The 22265-nt window shown below is 39.0% G+C and overlaps 3 protein-coding genes across 4 annotated transcripts in view; 2 read left to right on the forward strand and 1 right to left on the reverse strand.

Annotated features, from left to right (window-relative positions):
• The first annotated feature begins 1865 nt into the window (after positions 1-1865).
• Positions 1866-13020, forward strand: lsm14ab (LSM14A mRNA processing body assembly factor b). Its single transcript, XM_079249299.1, has 10 exons — positions 1866-2169; positions 3159-3322; positions 4353-4503; positions 5107-5301; positions 8370-8450; positions 9314-9490; positions 9719-9875; positions 10282-10308; positions 10750-10990; positions 11098-13020. The coding sequence occupies exons 1-10, from the start codon at positions 2046-2048 to the stop codon at positions 11119-11121; spliced, it is 1341 nt and encodes a 446-aa protein (XP_079105425.1). The 5' UTR covers positions 1866-2045; the 3' UTR covers positions 11122-13020.
• Positions 13021-13897: 877 nt separating this feature from the next.
• On the forward strand, positions 13898-14961 carry ss18l2 (ss18, like 2). Its single transcript, XM_079240965.1, has 4 exons — positions 13898-14042; positions 14359-14435; positions 14674-14758; positions 14837-14961. Exons 1-4 carry the CDS (start codon positions 13974-13976, stop codon positions 14891-14893), a joined length of 288 nt encoding a protein of 95 aa, XP_079097091.1. The 5' UTR covers positions 13898-13973; the 3' UTR covers positions 14894-14961.
• A 1866-nt stretch (positions 14962-16827) lies between these two features.
• The window catches only part of garre1 (granule associated Rac and RHOG effector 1), a 38583-nt gene continuing 33145 nt past the window's right edge, over positions 16828-22265 (reverse strand). Inside the window, exons 9-14 of one of the 2 annotated variants that reach the window (XM_079240940.1) lie at positions 22011-22136; positions 20800-21890; positions 19580-19745; positions 17647-17784; positions 17293-17368; positions 16828-17147 (exon numbers count right to left, since the gene is read on the reverse strand). In XM_079240940.1, coding sequence (XP_079097066.1) covers positions 16833-17147; positions 17293-17368; positions 17647-17784; positions 19580-19745; positions 20800-21890; positions 22011-22136 — 1912 coding nt within the window. In that variant the 3' untranslated portion in view covers positions 16828-16832. Of the gene's footprint in view, positions 17151-17292; positions 17369-17646; positions 17785-19579; positions 19746-20799; positions 21891-22010; positions 22137-22265 lie in introns of both variants that reach the window. The other variant, XM_079240939.1, reaches the window with a different exon arrangement.

The raw sequence follows: 22265 nt of genomic DNA on the forward strand, positions 1-22265 counted from the left end.
CATCCTTTTTATATATTTATTTATTTATTTTATTTTATTTTATTTTATTTTATATATATATATATATATATATATATATATATATATATATATATATATATATATATATATGTGTGTGTGTGTGTGTGTGTGTGTGTGTGTGTGTGTGTGTGTGTGTGTGTGTATAGGTAACTTACAACAAGGTGGTCTAATAGGAATGAGAGCCTAAACACAAAAAGAAAAAAAAGAAATCGATTAGGAGTCTCTGTCTAGTAACATGAACAAGTCCATCAAGGGAATAAAAAGTCTTTGGGAATTTTTTGTTTGAATATTTTGAAGAGATTTTGTGAATGTTTTCCATCCACTGATGTGGGGCTTAGTTCTGGCATATTTACATCAATGTGTAGGGCCAACAGGATCAGGTTTTTTTTTTGTTTGTTTGTTTGTTTTGTTTTTTACAAGAAATTCCAAGTTCCTCTCTTTTAATAAGATGCCAGTTTTTATTAAGCACATAGTCAGAGGGTACATTGTGATATTCTTTGAGTGGAGCCAACCCTGGGAGGAACATCCTAGTTGTATGAAGTGGGCTATTTTTTTCCTTCAGGGATCACCATCCCGACAAAACACACGGCATCTTGTACATTTATTTTGTTGTAAGGCTTTACAGTACTTTGAGGATTCCCAAGAAAATATCTCAAAAGAGACTTAAGAAGAGGTGTGATTCATAAAGATTTGATATATTTTATTGAATGTGAATTTGTTATTTACTTTGTATCCTTTATATGTATATATGTATTGTCACAATAAAATCTAATTTAAAAAAAAAACAACAACAACAGACCATTTGATCAGGAAAAAAAAACATTACTTCGAGGAAGGAGGGAAATCCATATGTCAAAGACAAGTCATGCTGTAACTATAGGGTCTATGCTTTTACTACAGTAAAAACAGCGGGAAACAAGAGGGGGTGGATGGCAGTGGAAGGGGGTTGGTTCCTCAATGTGAAATATCGAATTCTAACGCCACCAAAAATGAGTCATATATCATCAATTTGCTGATTATTTTAGCAAAGTTTCACATACATAAAATTAAATACTTGAAAAAATGCCCTCTTTTTCTCTCTTCAAAAAATTTGATCTATGTACTTATTTTTATGTGATCCAAAAATTGAACTGTACTGACCTAAAACAGATTTTAAACCTCAGGTTAATTGTTTTTATGTTGACACATTTCTTTTGCTTTTTCTTTTAAAGACAACACCCCCCAATAAACCATACAAATTTTACTAACAAGTATCTCTCCCTAAAACAAATTCCTCCTATTTTATACACGAGAAAAGGTAACCATGAGAGAAAAAGAAGAGTAAGTCATTTCAAAAGTGTGATCCAAAGATTGAACTGTACTAACCTTAAAACATACTAAAACCTTACATCTGTGCAAACTGTACAACTAGATCACTGGTGGATTCCCCTTGTATTACACTGTTTAATTTCTTTGTTGTTGTACCTTTTTAATTATCATCTTCATGATTGCACTTTGTAAAAATCATAGACTGTATGGTTAAAACTGACCCATGTAATGATTTTTTAATCATTAAAAAAAAAAAATTAATTAAAAAAAAAAAAAAAGTGAAATATCGCGATAAGATAAAGGAGTTTTAAACCTCAGGTTAATTGTTTTTATGTTGACACATTTCCTTTTGTTTTTCTTTTAAAGACAACATCCCCGAATAAACCATACAGATTTTACTAACAAGTATCTCTCCCTAAAAAAAAATCCTCCTATTTTATACACGAAAAAGGTAACCGTAAGAGAAGAGGAAGAGTAAATAATTTCAAACCAGCAAACCTCATTTTTTTGTCCCAGCATGCTTAGCGGCAGGGGAAGGAAAATGAAATCGGCCATGTCGTGGTAGGATCCGCAGCTAATGTGCATCAGGGGTGTCACGTACTTACTTATGTAGCTTTCAAACAGCACGCCTGAAAACTGGACAAATAAATTCTCGTTTGAAAGGATATATATATATTCCGTTTAGATTAGTGTGTTATTTAGATAAGCAGACAAACATGAGTGGAGGAGGAACGCCGTACATTGGTAGCAAAATTAGCCTCATCTCTAAGGCCGAGATCCGCTATGAAGGAATTTTGTACACCATTGACACGGAAAACTCGACAGTAGCGCTTGCTAAAGGTAAGCCGGACCATTAAAAAGTTGGTTACATATTTCAAGGAGGCTATAGACACAGCCCATGAGTACTAGCCATGTTTATGTGAAATTGTTTCTGGTGACTTGTTAACGTTAGCTTCTTGTTAGCCAACTGATGGCTAACGCCGTGGTGCTGCGCACTCTTCTTTGTTTACCTTGATTTTGAGCTAAGGATGCATTTTAAGTTGAGAAACCCATATATTAAATAAAATTCACGTGTTTTTTAGTCAAATCTATCTTTTGGTAAAGCTGCAGTTGCATTTTTTGTATCTTTATTTTTTTTTACATGTTACAATAATCTTCAAATATTCAGTGTTTTCAACCTTTTTTTTTTTTTTTTGCCAAGGCACACTCTTTTTCACCTAAAGGTCACAAAAACATCACAAACCAAAATATTAAAAAAAAAAAAAAAAGTCCATATCATTCAAATAAAGTCCATCTTGTCAAAGCCTCTTGAATAGAAATCAGATAAACACAATAAGAAGGAGCTGGGGTCTGTTTGGATGAACAACACAGAGCTGTTTTTTAGACCAATTAGGTGAAATTCAGTCATTTCTCAGGGCACACCTGATAATCTCTCAGCACAGTGGTTGAAAAACACTGATTTAGATGATAAATTATGTGACATGACAAAAATTACCTCATTCAATTTCTTTAAATGATGCTGTACTTATTTAACGAAATACACAGGTATGAAAACTAATTGTTTGTAAAGGTTTAAAATGGTTTTGAAAAGTAATGGTCTTTACAGAATAACACTGGAAGGTATTTTAGTGTGGATTTTGAGAAAAGTTTAAAGGTTTTGTGTTTTGTTTTGTTATTTTTTGAGGGGGTTTCCTCTCAAGTTTGTCTTTTTTTAATATGCAATGTTTTCTATGTCAACATGTATGTGTATATATACTAAATTTGTTCTATATATAGAAGCCAACAATTCCTTAAGGAGTAATATTTATGACCTTCGTTTTTCCAAACAGTTCGCTCTTTTGGCACTGAAGACCGTCCCACTGACAGGCCTATCCCACCTAGGGATGAAGTGTTTGAGTACATCATCTTCAGAGGAAGCGATATAAAAGATCTTACAGTTTGTGAGCCACCCAAAGCTACTAGCAGTCTGCCCCAAGACCCTGCAATTGTCCAAGTATGTTCATTCTTCTACAGTTCATATTTCATTATATAGTATTATAAAAGCAATAAAGAAATGCTTGTGAACTTGTTTTTAAGGTCCCGTCATTTTGGAATATTCACTATATAAATGTGTCCCTAAACTACAATATCATGGCTTCATGAGGATTATTCATCCTTAGTATTATTAGTAACACCTATGATTCATCCCTAAAAGGAAGCTGAAGCATACGATGAGGGTAAAGAAGCTTATTGTTTGCTATGCAAGCACACACGACTTTCCCAATATGTTCACTGCTCTGAATAAGATTGGAAAAGTTTTGCCAGTGAGATCTGTTGTATTTTGTCCTATTAATCATGGGAAGCTTTCTTTTTTTTTTTTTAGTATTGGGGAAAATTTTAAGCCATTTAGATTTGATGATTTCAGTCACACTAAATTTGAAAATATTCTCTGCATAGTTTTATAGAAAACATTGTGTCATTAAATGTTTGAGTTTTTATGGACCTTATTTTAAATAGCATCCATTGGCTCAGGTGTGTTCAATTATATTAATTATATCTCAAGATGCATCAAAGGAACTCGTCTAAATAGGATCCTGACAAATATGGACTCGAGTACTCAAGACACTTGTACCTTTATGTCATATTACAAACACAAGAATGTATTTTCTCTCAACAAAGAGCAGTGTATTTATTTTCCAGATCAACGTTAACTTGAAGCGATTTAAGAAAGTTTCTGTTTATAAACTTATTGACTATTTTCACAGTAAATGCAGCTGAGAATTAAAAAGAAGTTACGTCAGCACTTGTACTCGCAGATGATCCATATTTTTGCAGATACCAAGACAATAGATCAGTGGTGATAAAAAATCATTGTTTTCAGCAGATGCCTTTTGTGGAATTTCTTTCCTTTTACTTCAACATCTTCCTATTTATCAAAATGTTTTAAGCAGTACCGTTGCCCATTTGCATCTTTTGAGTGAAGTAACGTGAGTAAACAGGTAATATATATTAGTTTTTGACTGACTGTACCCTTGCTTCTCTAGTCATCAATTGGATCCAGTAATGCTGCAACGGCGCCATCATTCCAGTCTCCGGGGTCCTATGCACCATTCAGCAGGGCCCCTGTTCCGTCATACAGCCAGTTTGGAGTTACATCCCTTGGGCCTCAGCCATTTGGAACCACTGGAGCAGGAGGTAAGAGAGAATGACCAGCTCAAAGCAAGTTAGATCGTATACCAAGCAGACATTGATGTACTGCAGAAGAGAGCCATGGAGATGGTTATTTTCTATAGTCCTGTTTCTTATCTATAAAAGTAGAATTTAATAAACTGTCAGACATTGTGTTGGAAGATGTTTGTTGAAGAATGTGTGTTTATATTCACTGTCCAGACCTCTCTAACCCTGTCATAATGGCTGCACAAACAATTGAACTTTTCTCAGAAAGGACCTGCGAGCAGAGTGTCTGTTTTTTAATACTGCTCAGATAAATCAAGCTCAGCTGCATGTCAGCTTTCCAGTTTCCTGTAGGACACCTGTATCCTGTTACATTTTCACCTGGGAACAATGAATACAGTTACTAAACAACATTTCTGATTAGCTGGTCTCAGTGAGGCTTTTTTTTATGCCAAGTGGAGATAATAAGATTAAATAATGCCCTTATTTTTTTTGTGTGTGTGTCTGAGGGGGGTGTCTTGTCTGTTGTTTGATAATCAGTACATGCTTTTTCCTGATTTGAAGGCTTAAAACTCAAACCATGTTGTAAAGAAGCTCTGTGTCTTGCTGTTTTCCTTTTTGCAGGACGCTCTAGTCCTCCACTGGAGTCTTTGACAAAAAGTTCCTCAGTGGAGCAGGCAGTGCAGGCCCCACCTTCATCTGCCCCTGGTCCACTTGCAGCAGTAGGACAGAGGAGTCAGATGGCTGGGGCAGCTCCCAAATCCACCAGCACCTCCACTGGCAGCCAGAAACCTCCAGACCTCCTAGAGCAGAAAAGGGGTAACAAATGGCACCTTGCACACTTGAGTAATTTTTTTTATTCTTGCTTGTTTTATTGTTGAAGAATTAAGATATTTGGGATAGTCCCAAAAAAAACTTGAGTATTGGATTTTTGTCAGGACACAAATCTAAGAACCATTTTGCACTATTTAAATAATAAAGAAGCATTGAATTAATGAAGTAACCTGCCAATCAAACCTTTATGGTGTTGTGACCTAATGCAAGCCATTCCTAGCAAAAAATAAATAAAAACAAATACAACAGCTGAACTATTTGACTGCATCACCTAGCTGTGTGTTGTTTGGAGGATCACATCATTAATGGCTTTTCTACTAAAGGTTAGAATACTTCATGATTTTGATTAGATTACTCTTTACATGCCTGCAGTGCCATTATAAAAGTATTTAGCCCCGGTGTGTAGGAATTACCCCAATCCAGTGGTGTGCTTATTGAATGCAAACAACCGAGTAGTGTTCTCTGGGGTCTCACCATTTAAGCTCATTATTACCAGAACCACGGAGAGTCACAAATGTGAAAACATCAACTTCTTTCCCAAGTTGGGGCGTCCTGTCAGGTGATGAAGTACAAAAAAATGCATAATTGTTTCCTTATTGATGCAAATAAGTTACAAAAATGCCCTCCATGTATTGCTACCGTTAATAGCTAATAAATTATGACAGATGAGGAAAAGCTCTGGGCAGATATGGCTGAACAGAAGCGCACAGTCACCTGCTGGTATGACTTCTGTGACGAGTAACAGCAACTGTAAAGTGTTGTGACTGAGCTTTTCCGCTGTAGGCTAACTAACAAATTACGTCTGTCATTTTTTTATATGAAGTAACAGTAAATGATCCGGCTCAAATGGGAGGATAAAGTAGTTTCTGGACTACCTGCGCTGTTTCTAACATAACGCCAAAATAAACTTCAAGGTTAGATTGAATTAGCTGACCTGTCCTGCAGAACGCCACAACCCTGCATCAGGTCCTCGCCCTCCTGAATTGTCTTAATCTGGTAAACATGTGATGTAGACTCCTGGTTTTCTCCTGGTTATTACTGGTATTTTGTTTTTTTCTTTTTTTTTCTTTTTTTTTTTACTCCCTCTCATTGGGATTGACAGCTAAAATGCAGAACGCTAGCAAGTTTGTCATTGTTCTGATGAACTATTTAAAGATGAAGATATAACATGGCATCCTTCTGTTGGGTGCACCGTTACAGATGTATTTATAAATGACTTGTTCTAAGCTACAAGGACACGTTCATTTGGATACGATTATGATTAGACTTCAGTAAAATACATATATATGAAAGCAATACTTTTTGCAAATATAAAGCCAAATTAGTTAGACTGTCCCTTTTTTAATGATGCATATTTATTCTTTGCATGACTACTTGACTACTCCTACTTTCCGAGTGGAAATGTGTAACAACATCTCCCATTTTTGTAACAAACAACAAAAAAGAAAAGTCCATCTATTGATTATGCCGCATCAGCTGTTGGTGGTATTGGCTTCATCATATTATTTATTTTCATTTTATATTTTATAAAACTTTTAATGCATTCTTGCAGGAGACATTGGTCCTGGTAGGAGCTGCCTATCATCTGACATGTTTGTTTTGGTTGTGTTTATCCACAATGCCCAGAGTGGAACCTTAGTCTTGAGTCAGCTGCCTGTATTTGGTTCACTTGAAGCAAACTGAGAGCTGCATTTGTAGGCAGACTAAAGTTCATTTTTTGGATTCGCATCACAGTTCAGTTGTGCACTTAGACTTTCCTAAACTTTACAAAAAACATTAAAAGCATCACAGATGGAATAAAGAAAGCATTAAAAAAGTAAAAAGCAGCAAAAATCCCAAGAAAATGATAAATTACTGTGCAGATTGCATACAAAAAAAAAAAAAAAATGTTTGTAACCTGCTTTTAAAAGCTTCTCCATCTATTTAAAGTTTAATCTCCACTGGCAGTTTGTTCCCTTTTGTTTGCAGCATAACAGCTAAATGCTGCTATGGATCGGCTTTCACACTAAGCCACTGTGTTTATGTGCACGCCACAGCCTGTCAGAGCACTGCACCGCTTTGGTTTCAAGTTCCACCTTTTGTGTCCCTTGGGCTGTCAATAGTTTTTTAGCTTTTTTTTTTGTTTTTGTCCATTTGTATGTAAAGTTAGGATCATTGTCTGCATTGCAATGCACCTGAAAAAGACAACTTTCTACACACACACACACACCCCTCTACTCTCTGGTCAGCTGTGAAGCAAAACTAGGGGAGAGGAAAAACCACCTCTTGAAATGTTGCTTCATAGAAAATGATCATCAGACTCATTTTTGCCTCCTGTGGTGGAGCAAGCAGCCAGCGTGTGTTCATTCAAGCCATATTCTATTTGTTTGTAACACACACTGAGTCTGTCCCTAATCAGAAACAAAACTTTAAACAAGCAGACACAAACAAAAACTAAAGGTTTTGACTAAACTTGTGAAAAAAAATTAGATGTCTTCAGGATGTCTGTAATATTTGATCTCTGGTTGCAAAGACAGCTGATTTAGTGATCCGTCTTAATGTACAACTGTAAGACAGACAAAAGCCACATCAGCTGACTGTAAAACCTTCCTGCTTAAGTTTGCACTGTTTTTCTAATGAGTCCCTAAAAAACGCACATCAGAGCTTGTGGATGGAAACCAGATTTGTGAACTGACAAGGCAACAAGAAATGCAGAAAATGTGACAGTAAAACCCTTTCCCAGTGTTCCCAGTCGTAGATATGAATCATGCTTGGATAGATTTGGAAATTGTTGTGCACTGATGCTGCCCATAAATCATGCCTAGAAGAGTAAAATATCTGAAATGTTTATTAAGCTTTCAGTATTATTCCTGTAAAGACATGGAAGCTGCCATCGCTGCCATAACCAGCAGATCTGAATGCTTTACGTCTCATTTACTGGTGTTTATTTTTCATATAATAGCAACTGTTTTGTGTAGTGTTGTGTATAGATTGAGGGAACATAATTAATTGAATCCATTTGACAGACCAGAAGAAAGGGTCTGTTAATAACACTGATGTCTTCTCCTGTTCAGCTTCTGAGGTTCAGAAAACACCACAACCAGATAACGAACACGGCGCTGTTGAAAACCGGGATCCCAACAAGCGCCAAGTTGGTAAGTAATTAGTGTCTTCAATTATTCATCTACAAAATACTTAGGAAGCGAAATGTTAATGAGTTGTTTGTTTTTTATTCTTTTAACCGTTTAGACGTCTAGGGGTTCATTCACATCAGCCTTTTTTTATTGCAATCTGAGTCCGTTTGCTCGGAAAGTCTGCTTTGTTTTGGGAGCTGTAAATGCACCAAATGATTCTCATTTGTATAAAAGAAGCAGAATCTGTCCGCCTACAAACGCAGGTCTTGGACCGCTTCAAGTGGACCAAATACAGGAAGCGGACTACAATTTAAAAAAAAAAAAAAAAAAATTGGTGTAGCATTGCATTGTGGGTAAATACAAATCGATCACGTTAAGAGTCCTCTACCTTGTCTGTTGTTCATACTGCATTGTTGCAGTGTATTTCTGCAGTATACCTGCATAAGACAAAATAAAAAAAAAAAAAACAGTAATAGTTTCGTGCTGCATGTTCAGCTCTTAAGAGGAGGAAATCAAGTTTTCTTCTTCATGTGGGTCTTGTCATCTCTTTTGATAAATACTAGTGCAGCGCCACCTTTGGTGGGAATGGGCATAAATTATTCTGATTTGGTTTGTTTGACCAAAGTGCAGCGTGAACACAATCTCAGTCCGCATGGATACACCCCCCTGCAACTGAGCCGAGTTCCCAACCAGACCGACCCCGGCGGACTATCCTCCTATGTGAATGCATCCTTGTTTGGTGTCATTCAAAAAAATCAATTGCAAACTCTTAAATCATTGCTAATAATCAGCTTTTAAATGTCATACAAAAGCAAACCTGCCGCTTTTGATATTTGGCTCATCATCAGGATTTTCCTTGATTTGACTTTGCCTTGGTCCCTCAGCTGGTGCTCAGTCCAACCGCCGTGGCCGTGGAAGAGGAAACCGCAGCAGAGGCAAAATGAATGTGCGTCGGGACGGCACCATGAAGTTCGATGAAGACTTTGACTTTGAAACTGCAAATGCCCAGTTTCACAAAGACGAAATTGACAAGGAGCTCCAGAGCAAGCTTAAACTGAAAGGTACCTCGCCAACACACTAAACCGCAACTGTGTGACTAAGATCAGCGAAAAGACCTGACACTGTTTAATCCCCTGTCCTGATGTGTGGTAAAGACCCCTGATAGCGAAATAAGAAATGAGAAACTCTGTTGTCCTCACAATGTAAACACTGACAGCTGATTTAGACGCTTTGGGTAATTTTAAGGCAAGTTGCAGCTAATTTTGAAAAATTTCTTCCAATGTAACCAGATGACAAACCTGAAAAGGCACTGAACGGGGAGGAGACTGCTGACTCAGAGCACCCACCCAACGAGGGCACCACTGAGGAGGAGGAGGCTGTGATAAACACGTGTTACTATGACAAGTCCAAGTCCTTCTTTGATAACCTGTCCTGTGATGGTTCAAGGTAAGAACACAGGCTTTTCAAGGCATCGCTGATGTTGTCACTGTTCTACTTGAGCCGACCGGTTCCTATGTTGTGCCTGAACATCTGTGTGGGCGGGGGGGCAGACTAAATGAATGCTCTTCATTAGGGATGGGAAATCAAAATGAAAAAATGAAATATCGGGATTTTTCTGCTTGACTAATTGACTTAGTCTACAAAGATCAGCTATATTGAAAAATCATGAGAATCGAAATTTAAATCGAATCAGGACAAAAGCATATCATCAAAGCCCTACTCTTCACTAGTCTTCCCCTTTTTCTCCGATTGATTATGCTTCTTTTTCTCTTTACTTTCCTGCAAGCATGAAAATATTTCAACATGTGAATTGTACCCAATGATTTCACTGAGACTTTTTTATCTCTTACAGTAAAACAAGTGATGGCGGATATCCAAAGTAAGTCACATTTGGTTTTTATTACGTTTCTTATTTTCACTTGTTCTGTGATGTCAGCAGAAATTTTTTTTCCCCCCCTATAATTCATGTCTCTTCTGATGGACCAACTAAAAACAGTATGTTGTAACGCAGGGATGTTTCCCGACTGAAACACCTCTGATTAAAATCAGTGATCTCCACAGCTTGTTGTAAAGTTCTGCACAGATCTGTTAAAGGACCCATACATTTGAATCAGACGTCTTGCTTCAGGGAAACATCCAAAACCTGCAGGATACCTCGGGGAGGATACCTCGGGGAGATCCCTGCTCTGCCCACTTCTCCGAATTCCATGCAATGCCCAGTTTAAGCTGTGGAGCCCAGTTTAAGCGGTGGAGCCTCCTCATTGTGTCCGTGTTGTTCGAGGTAAAGCCGTTAACCAGAAAGCGTGTTTTTGTGTGTCAGGGATCGCAGACCAACTTGGGCAGAGGAGAGACGTATGAACGCAGAGACGTTCGGCATCCCTCTCAGGCACTCCCGAGGAAGAGGAGGCTTCCGTGGCCGAGGCTTCATGGGGCCGCGTGGAGGCCGGGGTCGTCCATCCAGCAGAGGTTCTTTCGGGCCACCCCGTGGCGCTCCACCTGGTTTCAGAGGCGGATTCAGAGGTGGAAGAGGAGGCAGAGATTTCTCTGACTTTGATTACAGGGTAAATCTAATCAGCAGAGAGATCACAAAGAATGTTGTTGGTGTATGAAAGAGGAGGGAGTTCATCCTAAACGTCAACTGTTTTGTTTGTGTGTTTGTTTTTTCCAGAAGGATAACAAGGTGGCTGCATAGTACCGTCATGGTGGATCCACAGAGAATTGTAGCCACTCTTCATGAAATTATTTCTGTTGTAGATTTGTTTTGTGTTTGTCTGAGCATTTGACAGAAAGAATGAAGACGTGTCAGTCACCAGCACCTCAGTGGATTGTTTGACTTCAGGGGGGTACAATCCCACTCCCTCTATCCACTTTGAGACTTTGTTTCTTTCCCTGAAGGTTTTCTTAGTTACAAAATGGACACAATCACATATGAATAAGAAGCTTTGGAGTAATTTTGTAGCTTTGCTTCAGTCAGATTAATTTCCTACTAAGGTTATGTTGGATATAGAGCTGTACGCCCTCCGGTACTGAGTGGATCAGTCATTGTGATCGAAAGCTTTATTCTTTTTGTCACTCATGTTTTGACATTTTCTCGGCACCAAAATTGACTGGATTGCCTGCGACACCATATTTTTTTTCTCTTTAGTTTGTTTTCTGTATGTTCAGCATTTTTAGTTAGTTGGCATTAAAAGTTCTCTGTTTTTAATTTGACCACCCATTAATTGTCAGTGATGTGTGATCAAAGCCAGCTGAGAGAATCTGAAATCTGGCCTGAATATTGTCAAGATTGAATGTATATCTGGTTCGTCTTATTTCTACTGCAGATTGTTGCTCACCAAATAATCTGGCTTCTTTTTAGGAAACTTGGATTTTGTGTTTGGAATTGCTGGGTCGACATGTTAAACCCTCAAACAACCTCAATTAGTTGTTTGTGCTTTAGTTTTGTAGCTGCACTTCTGCTGGCTTGGTAAATGAGGGTAATCTAATGGAGGCAACCTATAGGGGCCAGTTCTAGTTAGTTCATTGTGGTTTACAGCATCAGCTTTACATTTCTTTGTAGACTTCAGGTTTTATTTGGAGCTGGATGTGTTTACATAGCTGTGCTCAATGAGGATTTCTATGATTTTTGTCTGTGAGATGTCGGAAGTTCAAAGGAAACCCAAACAAGTTACATTTGACAGAAATTGCTGTATTTTGCCAAAAATATGTTTGGTTGAGATAACCATCATTCATATGTCCATTTAGCTTCTTTGAGTACCGATTAAATCTACTTTACATGTCCAAAACATACTGAGCCAGCAGTTGAAACACTTTTTTTTTTTTTGTGTATCCTTTTGGTCAGGCCGTTATTGACTTCTGTTATTGTCTTCTGTCTGTAGTCAGCATTTCTCACTGCAAAAATAAGCACTTGCAGTGTTGCAGGAGTTGTACTGAGAATGGCAACTCTTGTAACTGGATTAAATGATGTCTCGACGCATGTTCATACAAATGGTTGCATTGTGAAAACTTGTAGCCCCCATGGTTTGTTTGTAGCTCCTCATGTTGCATTTTCGTCGGTGTAATTGTTCTCAGGAGTGAATTTATTTTTTTACTGACTTTGTGAACAAAGGGACAAGAACTGGATGTGGCGCCAGGATCAAGTGGGTGCATCGTCTTAATTTTGGCTCCTATTTGTTGGTATTCAGGGGAGTGCCTTGTGATATCGGGTTTTTGGTTTGTTTTATTTCGCTGGTTTCTTCCACAGCTCTCCCTTTAACTTTGTTACCTTTTTGACCGAAGTATTTCTACTACTACCGAGTGAAAGTAGTCCTTTTTCCTCTATCTGTGGTTGTTAAAATGACAGAAGCGCAATAGTAAATATGTCTTGACCAGATATTCACACTCAGCTGATCACTGCAGGATCATCCAAGGAGTTATCACTTTATATTGGCTTTTACAGCAACCAGCAATGTTGAATTTGAGACTAAAGTAATGACTTATTCGAAACTGACATTTTTCATATGTTTGCTACTCCTTCCAGTCACTGGAAATGTTTTGAGAATATCAGCAAATTGAAGTTTTACAGGAAAAACTAATAAAGAGTTGTACAATTTATGTTTGGCTTATTTATTTATTTTATCTACATGTCAGAACTGTCAGACATTCATCCTCCATGTACTCAGTTATCCTAGTATTTATTTGTGTATTAGAGAAGTAACGAAAAGCACTTTTTAAAATTTAGAAGTGTCATTTGTATGATAGTGGGATATAAATTATAGAAAGGATTTTAGGAGTCCTGCTGCCATAATGAAAAGATTTTTTTTAATATTTGGAGTTCAGTGTGTAAAAATGTCTGAATATTTTGTTTCCTACTTTCATGAATTCGTACATATTACTGTGTAAATCTTAAAAATGAACCTACAAATGCATTAAAATCACGAATAACAACCTTTAATAGAGAGTTTATGACCACCCTGCTGCTTTTATTGCATTTACACTACAGTTTTTCTTTCAAGCTAGATAAAAAGAATAGTGAGGTGAGAGGTTATTATGCAACATGCTAATCGAAAAATAAAGTTTCACACTTTGACCTGAGGGTGGCACAGGTTGACATTTTTATAAGGCAGTCAATTAAATATAATTTGTCTATATATATATATATATATATATAAATAATTTTTTTCCCCCCAAAGTCCCATTGAGACTGGTTAATTTCAGAATGTCTTGGTTATTTGTTAAGCATTTGACTAGGGCTTTTTTTTTTTTTATATATTGATCTTTCTGATTATCTTTTTATGAGTTCCGTGTTAATGTTAAATATAGATGCAGGACTAAATATCTACTTTTAACACTGGCTTAGATTTAACTAAGGTAATCCAATTATTAATTGTGTGGTCTACAAAGACATTTAATAAACTGTCCACCAGATGGCGGTAGAAGAAGAAAACTGGTTTAGCTGTCGGGCTATTTATCAGACGAAGAAGAAGAAAATCAATGAAGAAGATAGGCGCGGAACTCAGATGGGAACATAAACAAATCTAAACATACAGTTGCAACCGCACAACAATGTCGATTGTCTTTGTACCAAAGAAACTCAGGGGAAAGGCAAAAGTCAACCAAGAAACAATACAGAGGGTAAGATACGACTGAGGTTTTTTACGAAACTAGAAAAGACCGTCGGAGCATTAGCAGCTAGCTAGCTTCCTCGTGAGCGTATTCACTCCATCGACTGTAAATAAAAAGATTTTATTATTCTTTCATATACGGTCTATGATTTACTCACTACTCAGTTGTACTCTAAATTTATGCTTTTTTCTTTTAAAATCCTATTTCTAATTTTGTTTCGTGTAAACAAGGAGCATTGCATCCAATTTTTCAATCAATACCAAATAGTTCAGTTATCTCTGAATTAACTACATTTATTTATCTTCTATCGTATTTTCTGTCCCAGCTTCTGGATGAAAACGACCAGCTGATACGATGCATCACAGAATACATGCAGAAAGGACGTGCAGTCGAGTGTGTGCAGTAAGTTTAGAAACCAAGTTACCTCCCACTCATGTTACCAAATGTGCTCTGGGAAATTATGTCTTTGTGATCTAAATGTGCTTCTGTACTCTAGAAAATTGTGTTTGTGATCCAAATGTGCTGCTGTACTCTGGGACATTGTGTGTCTGTGATCCAGATGTGCTTCTGTACTCTGGAAAATTGTGTGTTTGTGATCTGATGCACATGTCTGCATACACTGACTATTTTCGTTCATCAGATACCAACAGATTCTGCACCGCAACATCGTTTATCTGGCAACCATAGCTGATGCTAGCCCTGAAAGCACCCCTCCCTCCACAAACGTAAGGACAAATTATAATTTATTATCCTAATAATTTACATATGGCCAGGATGTAACTAATACTCTTGTCCATTTCCAGTCTACATCCAATGACGTTTCAACACCTGCTGTGAATGGTCATGAAGGAACACAGTGAACAGAAAAACCTCCGTTTTCTATGTATAAGCTCATCTGCTGTTTTCAAAACTTCTTTAGCAAAAAGCAAATTATAATCTGTATGTTTATAAGTGGTTGTCTGTCTGCTTTTCACAAGTCATTTCAAATACTGGATTGTAGCAGTAAAAAATGTTTAAAGTTTAATTTTCCAGTGAAATCTTGCAAGTCTTCTAGGAAAATCGATAGGACAAGACAAGTACCAGTGTAAATTGCTAGTTATTTTTATTCATTTTTTGCATTGCTGGTACACTTGGAAAAAGTCAGTTGCCAGCTCAAGAGAACAATAAGCAACATAAGCCAAGCAGCCCCCCCTTCATATCGTCTATCAGGGCAACATGTTTTTATTATTATTTTTCTTAATCTTTTGTAGAAGCCACTAGTAAACCATTTGACACAGCTGAGAAGCTAACAGTTACAGTCCAAGGTCTGTAATGATGTCTTAAAAAAGGCTGCAACAGTAAGGGAGATAACACAGACAAAAAGCAACAAACCCTATATCTTGATTGTGCAAAGCACATTAACTATAAAAAGATATATATTTATATGTATATACAGCAAACAATTCTCTGTAAACATGTTAAGTATGTTAGTTTTTTGAAAACATGGTGTCTTTTCATAAATACAGGCAACATTGGCATCCGCAAACATCACAAAATGATAACATTCTGGGCTTTTTAAATACAGCCCATTGCCATAGAAACCGAAGGAACAAGGGCTTGAAAAAACACCCTCATCACTCAATGCTTTAGTGTTTAGAATGGCATATTTGGTAACCGTTGTAGATAGATGGTGTAGTTCAACTTTGTAGGAAAAAATGTGCTTTTTCACATTGGGAGGTGGAAAATAATGTGTTATGTAATATGTCTACAATACTAACATACAGTTATACATGTAAGAAAATACAAAAATAAGATTAATACTGTTGATAATTGTACACAAAAAAAAAAAAAAAAATTAAAACTGAAAAAAAAAAAAGGTTTATGGGAGTTAGTGTCAATCTGGAGTAAACAACCGCCAATCAGAGAGGAGGAAATGAAGATGTTCCCAAGTGCTCTTATCCAACAGGGTAACGTCCGCCCTCCTCCCATTCATCAATAATCTCAGATCGTCTCATCTCTTCAGCACTGCACATCTTCTGAACAACGCTTTGGTTGGAAATAATATTCTACAAGTGCTTTCAATACCAACATGGCACATAGTTACAGCTATAATTCTTAACTCTGGTCAGTTGATGAAAAAGTAGTGTATTTTTCTCAAATTACACCTCTGCAGTGACTTACTATATTTATGCTGAGCCTGCTCAAAGCCTCTTGATAAAAAGTAAATATTTATATTTCAACTTCAGTATTTTACAAGCTATGAAACAGTAGATGGTAGCTGTACTCTGAGTCATCTTGCATGAGATTTGGCAGTTACAGCTATGTAGACACAGTATACTTATGGGCAAAATGAGAGCATTCCAAGCCCCTGCCCTCTTGCAATCTCCACCTCTACACACACATGCGCGCGCACGCACACACACACACACAATCGCACATTTAGCTGCAGAAGCAAGTGGGTGACGGCTGCACACGTCTCCAGCTCTTGTCTGAGGAATACTTCAGCTAACCAGACAAACAACCACTAGACTAACTGCTGCCAGCATGACGCATGCATCTTTCATAGTTAAAACATGGCAGTTCAAAAAAGTTCAAAATACATCTTTTTTTTTTTTTTTTCTCTCAAATGGGGATGTTTGACATGGAAAAATATAGATACAAAAATGCTGAGCCAGTGTGTGTACTTAATGTTGCCTCTGTGGCTTTGAAATCTTCCAATTTAGTGGATGTGGACTGCAAAGGCTGCAGCTGAGCCCACTCGGTGGCTCGTGCTAACAGAGCTGCGGGACCTCAGTGGCACTTCACCTTGGACTGTTTTAATCAGTACTGGTGAAGGTAGGAGGGCCTGTGCTCGTGTTTGAGGGGGAAGGATTTAAAGCCCTTGGTCATGGGTTTATGTTGTTGCTGCTGCTGCTGTTGCTGCTGGGTGAAAGGGAAACCAGAGATGCCAGTGGTGGGAGAGCAGTCACTTGCAGTGGACCACACAGGAGACTGCAACATCTGCATGGTGTCGCTCCACTGGGAGGAAGGAGGGATGTTCATCTGGTACAAGGAAGAGCTGGGATTGGGCATTGTGTTGGTGTGAGTGGAGTGCTGCCACGGTGCTTTGGGAGGCCATGTTTTAGTTTTGCTGTCCTGCTGAGATGACAGACACTTTGATTAGAGAGTTAACACTTAATCACACGTTCCACAAAAGGTTTAACAAATTTTACAAGAAAAATTCTGAACATTTTTTGTCTGTGAGAAACATACAAGATGAATTTTGAATCATAGACACTACCTGGTTATCATCGCTGAGGTGATGGAGAGGGGGTGAAGGCAGAGTGCAAACCTCTGGCTCACCACAACTGTGTTTTCTGAAACAACAAATAGGAACTTATGACACTCAACCGTATAAATACTGTATTACTTGTATATAATCTTATCAGACGGTAACAATTTTGGCTCAGATGAGTTTGACAGCAGCAGAGTCTTTCCAAGGCGTTACTAAGATTTCAAATCCTAAGAAGCATCATATCACATGATCAACATCATTATGAAAGATGGCTGTTATGTGCTGATGATACCAGGTCATGCCCGCCTGAGTGAAAACGGAGCAGACAAATGCAAAACATTAGATAAGTTCAGGACTTACCGTCTTTGTTTAACCGCTGCTACGAGGTCTGGCCCCGAAAACATGGAGAACAGGCTGTCGCCATTGGCTGAGGAGGTTTCATCGCTGGAGCTGGCGGAGTCGCCCTGATTAGCTGACCAGCTGCTGTTTACGGCCTCTCTGAGGACGTGAACAGAGAAGGCATTAGGAGTGTTTCCATGATGAAGACAAAAGAGGTGTTTCAATATATGACAGGATCACATTTATATAATGACAGGGGAAGAGAAAAAAAAGTTCAAGATAGTTTATAAAGAGTTCAAAGTGATACGCTTTTAAAAGGCCGACAATCGCTCCGATGGCTGGTTGTCTGCTTTCCATGGCGTCTCACACTCAAAAGTGGAATTAAATGACAACATTCATGATAAACATGCTACATGCCTCATGGTGTTGGCCAGATGAAGAGCTTAATTAAAACATTGTCTAACAGTACTGCAAACTATGATAAAAAATAAAATAAGAATTCAGATAATCCTCAATCAGTGCTTGAAATGCACCGTGACAGTATAAAAAGTACAAGCATTATCTGTTCTAGTCTTACATCTCAACAGAGGAACAGTCAGCAGGCTCCTTTCCAAGCACCTCCGGCAACTCGCAATTTTATCACATTGATAAAATCTGTTGCAAGGCCATGAAAAGTCTCAAATTTACATTGTAACAGGAAAGATTTTCCATGAAAAAGAATCTGAAGCAACAGAGGTTCAGCTAAACTTTGTGGGGAAAAACACAATTAATAAACAGGGATTAATAAGGTCAAAAGAAAATGAGCAGACGCTGCCCATGCTCCCTGAAATTTCAGTAAACATCTCACCAAGCTGATGTTTTTCCACTGTGATGGAGCTTTTCCATAAGTAAAAATGAGCAAAAAATACACAATGCAGATAGACTAAACTGCACATTTTCAATTGAAATGTGAATAGACAAATTACTGGATGTAGTTACTGTGAAGACCAGCTACAGTATCTGCTAAATTCAAGCCTGTAAAATGGAATAAGTGCTGACTAAACAGATCTATCAGGAGAGACTACCACAGAAGGGATAGTCGCTATGGTTTGTGTCATGTTTTATTGTTTATTTAGGTTTTCAGGCTGGACTCCATCGGGTCGTCTGCTCTGCTGCCACACTGAAGACATTCATGTCACCGGCAGGAAATCTTTCATACTGAGTGCCCTAGTGCACCATATTTCTGGTCAAGAATTCATTAAATTGACGTAACCACCCAAATAAGAAGCTGAATCAAGTCAAGAATGTCCCCCATCATAGCCAAAGAGTCCCAACCACAAGGCCGTGGAGCAATAGTTACGTACAAGTGGTTTGGAAGAAAGAAAAAAAAAACGTGAAATAATATGAAACTGAATAAAATTCACGGCATTTCGCACAATATTGACACTGAATGTAGCCAATTGTTTTGCTTGTGTTTCACTGGGACATACAGATGTGCTTTAACTGGATCATGTCCTCCAAATTCTGTGATTTTGGAGATTTGCAGCTTTTTAATTAATGTATGAAAAAAAAGAGCTTTATGCAGTACAATGATATAAACACAACTACAGCTGTAACAAAGTTTTAATAGCTAAAAACTACATGATAATTACTTAACTCAAATCCTTCAGTAACCACAGAAAAATGATTTTGGACAAATATTGCCTGATGACAACTGGGGTGACTCAATTTGTTCTACTTGGTGGGAATTAATATTAGTCCTTAAACTTTATTCAGGCTTTTTTAAACTACAAAAAGGAAAAATTGTGTTCGAATTGGATCAGCGATTAGGCAGATGTGATGGATCATGGAGGGAAATTAGCGCTTTGCTAATTCTGGTATACTTACCGCAACATTCAATGAATGAATGGGACAGTGCATTCATTTACATGCACTGTCCCATTCAAATAAACAATCAAACTTTATGGATACCGACCCCTCGCTGTAGTACTCTGGGTGGGACCAGGTCCTGTGCTGCTCATCAGGCATTGGCCAGTTGCTGCGTGGGTTGCTGGGACGACGGATGTGCTGCACCTGCCGTTTCTGCTGCATGGCCTGACTGACGCCGGCAACGTAACGTGCGAACTCTGGGTCAGAGCCGACTGAGCATGGAAAGAGAGGATAAACATAACTGTGAGTTTCTGACACCCTCAGCTTTTCTCTTTCGCTCCCTGAAGCTCAATCCATTTAGCCAGACTGTCTACCAAAGCAGAAAAATCACAATAGCCGTAAGTCAACTCTACACAATAGGCCTCGACTGCAATCAAAAGAGTCTGCTGCACTGTAGAAATAGAAACAGACACAGGCGAGATTCAGCACTTATAATCGACCTACGACTGCAGCCACATGCAGGGCGAAACAGCTGCTCATCCTGTCAAACCTACACCGATTTATCTTTATCATCCCTGAATGGTTACAAAATGGTACATAAATACCAACGAGACACTGTGTCAAACACTCTTTGTTTTATCCTGCCTGCAGTGCAACATGTCCATACCTCAGCTTTTTATTATAATGCAACAATGCTGCGTTTTGCACATGATGAGAATCTTCTGTTCCTCTATGTTTATTCCGACTGATGTCTGCAAACTAATTTCCTTTTATGAGCCAAGAAAGATTTCAATTTAGATGAGGAACTTTTTATAGGTCAGCAAAACAGCCTCTGCGAGCACATTAAGGATTTCAGCTGGATTTTACTGGAGGAAGACGAACTCAGCGCACCCACCAGCCTTTGCTGAACATTAGTCTCCTGGTGTAACAGACACCTAATTAATAACTAACAATGTAAATCATGAAATCACCCCTGAGCTCCTGCAGGGTTTTTAGAATAAAGGGATCAAAGCTGCAGGATTAGATGAATCACAAATGAGTATTTGTCGTCTTACCCCATTAAATAAGATAAGTATAATGTAACTTCATTTAACTTCCTCTTTCTGCCAGAACCATTATTGATGGATGTCTAAACATGTATGTAGCATTGTGCAAATACTGGCCTCCCACAGTTAGCTAACGCCAAGCTTTCACAATCAAGCTTCTATTTAAATGAACAGAGCTGAACATCAGACAAACGTCTACATTACTTGTGCACGTTGAGCTTTCTACTCATATTTAGTCTTGGAAAAAGATTTAAAAATGTAATCTGAAGGTGGACCTCACCTGCTGGGTCAAACGGCAGTGTGTCTCCCAGGACTCCAAACACTCCCTCACTTTGGTCCCTGTTGGGCCAAGTATTGTTGCGGGGCCCTTGTGGCTTCTGACCGAGCATCTCCGACATGACACTGTCCATGTAGGTGCTGACCAAACCCAAACTGTACAGATCTGAGCTCAAGTCCGGCAGTCCTGGGGATCCCCACTGCCCAATGGGACCGAGGGGTGACAACCCAGCTGGGGAACCTTGTGGTGGAGGCTGCTGCCCAGAGGCGCTGAGCCACTTGCTTGTCACTCGCTGCTGTGGTAGGACCTGTGGTGGGGTCTGCTGGGGAGGAAGCTGAGGAGGAGGTGCCTGCTGCTGAGTGATGGGCTGCAGGAGGTGCTGGTAGTACTGCAGGGCCTGTGGGGAGGTCTGCTGAGCAGGAGGAGGCTGCTGTTGCTGTTGAGGCAGCTGCTGCTGTGGAGGAGGTGGCTGTGTTTGAGGCTGCTGCTGCTTCTGTACTGATGGTGGAGGTTGTGGCTGAGGCTGAGCAGGGGGCTGGAGGGTGCTGTGAGAAATGGGCTGGGAGGCTGGTGGAGGACCGCTTGGAGGCTTGAGCTCAGCAGGGTTAGCAGAGGCCACAGAGTTCCTCCTCTTGACCAGAGGCGAGGCCTGCTGGGATTTTCCCATGTTGAATCCTGAGAGAAAGTCAATGACATCTTGCATCTCTTGGTCAGTGGGCAGGTTCATCCCCTGGTCTTCGGATACTAAACCGTTAGCCAGCTGATTTTGTTGTGTGGAGTCAGGGATGCAAGAAAGACCCCCCATCTGCAGGATGCTCTGCAGCCTCCCATCACCGTGCACCAGTCCTTTGGCCTTTTCCTCAGAGCTACTTGTTGTGAGCATACTGCGAGACGGAGTACTAGGGATGGAATAGCTGCCCCCACTATTGGAGCTGGACGAGACCTTCTTGGTGAACTTGGAAGTTAGTTTAGATATCGTCTTCGGTAATCCACTGGAGGTTTTAGAGCTGGTACCTGCTGGCAAGTCTGCTGGGCTTCCATAGTCTGGGATCTCTCGCTGCAGCTGTATCTGAATAGTAGGCAAGGCTTGCTCCCTATTTGCGATGAGAAATACATGTTTTGAAGCAATTAAAATCTCAGGGGGTACACACAGCACTGTTACAGACTAGGGAAAAAGAACTACTCTTCCTTTATTGGAAAACAAGTTCACTTACTTCCTCTCCTTCCACCTATTGATGTCAAACACTGCAGTGTAAAGTACATCTACAAGTCCGAGTGTTTTCTCTGGGTCCAAGCTTCGCTGGAGCAGGGACATAGTGGCTGGGTCCTCCTTCAGACACCTTAACGTCCAAACAACAAAACGGCATGAGCAACAAATCCAGCAGAATTTCAGACGTAAAACAACTCAAGCGTGTGCTTTGAACCTGATATGTGAGATCTCTTAAAAGGAACCCATCTAAAAAGCGACT

This window comes from Telmatherina bonti, assembly GCF_933228915.1.
Source record: "Telmatherina bonti genome assembly, chromosome: 1".
Taxonomy (NCBI): Eukaryota; Metazoa; Chordata; class Actinopteri; order Atheriniformes; family Telmatherinidae; genus Telmatherina; species Telmatherina bonti.

Coding starts and splice junctions, on each gene's coding strand:
- lsm14ab (XM_079249299.1), top strand. CDS start 2,046: ATGAGTGGAGGAGGAACGCCGTACATTGGTAGCAAAATTAGCCTCATC. Junction 3,323..4,352: donor AAGACCCTGCAATTGTCCAA/GTATGTTCATTC, acceptor TTGCTTCTCTAG/TCATCAATTGGATCCAGTAA. Junction 10,991..11,097: donor TCTCTGACTTTGATTACAGG/GTAAATCTAATC, acceptor TGTTTTTTCCAG/AAGGATAACAAGGTGGCTGC.
- ss18l2 (XM_079240965.1), top strand. CDS start 13,974: ATGTCGATTGTCTTTGTACCAAAGAAACTCAGGGGAAAGGCAAAAGTC. Junction 14,436..14,673: donor CGTGCAGTCGAGTGTGTGCA/GTAAGTTTAGAA, acceptor TTCGTTCATCAG/ATACCAACAGATTCTGCACC. Junction 14,759..14,836: donor GCACCCCTCCCTCCACAAAC/GTAAGGACAAAT, acceptor GTCCATTTCCAG/TCTACATCCAATGACGTTTC.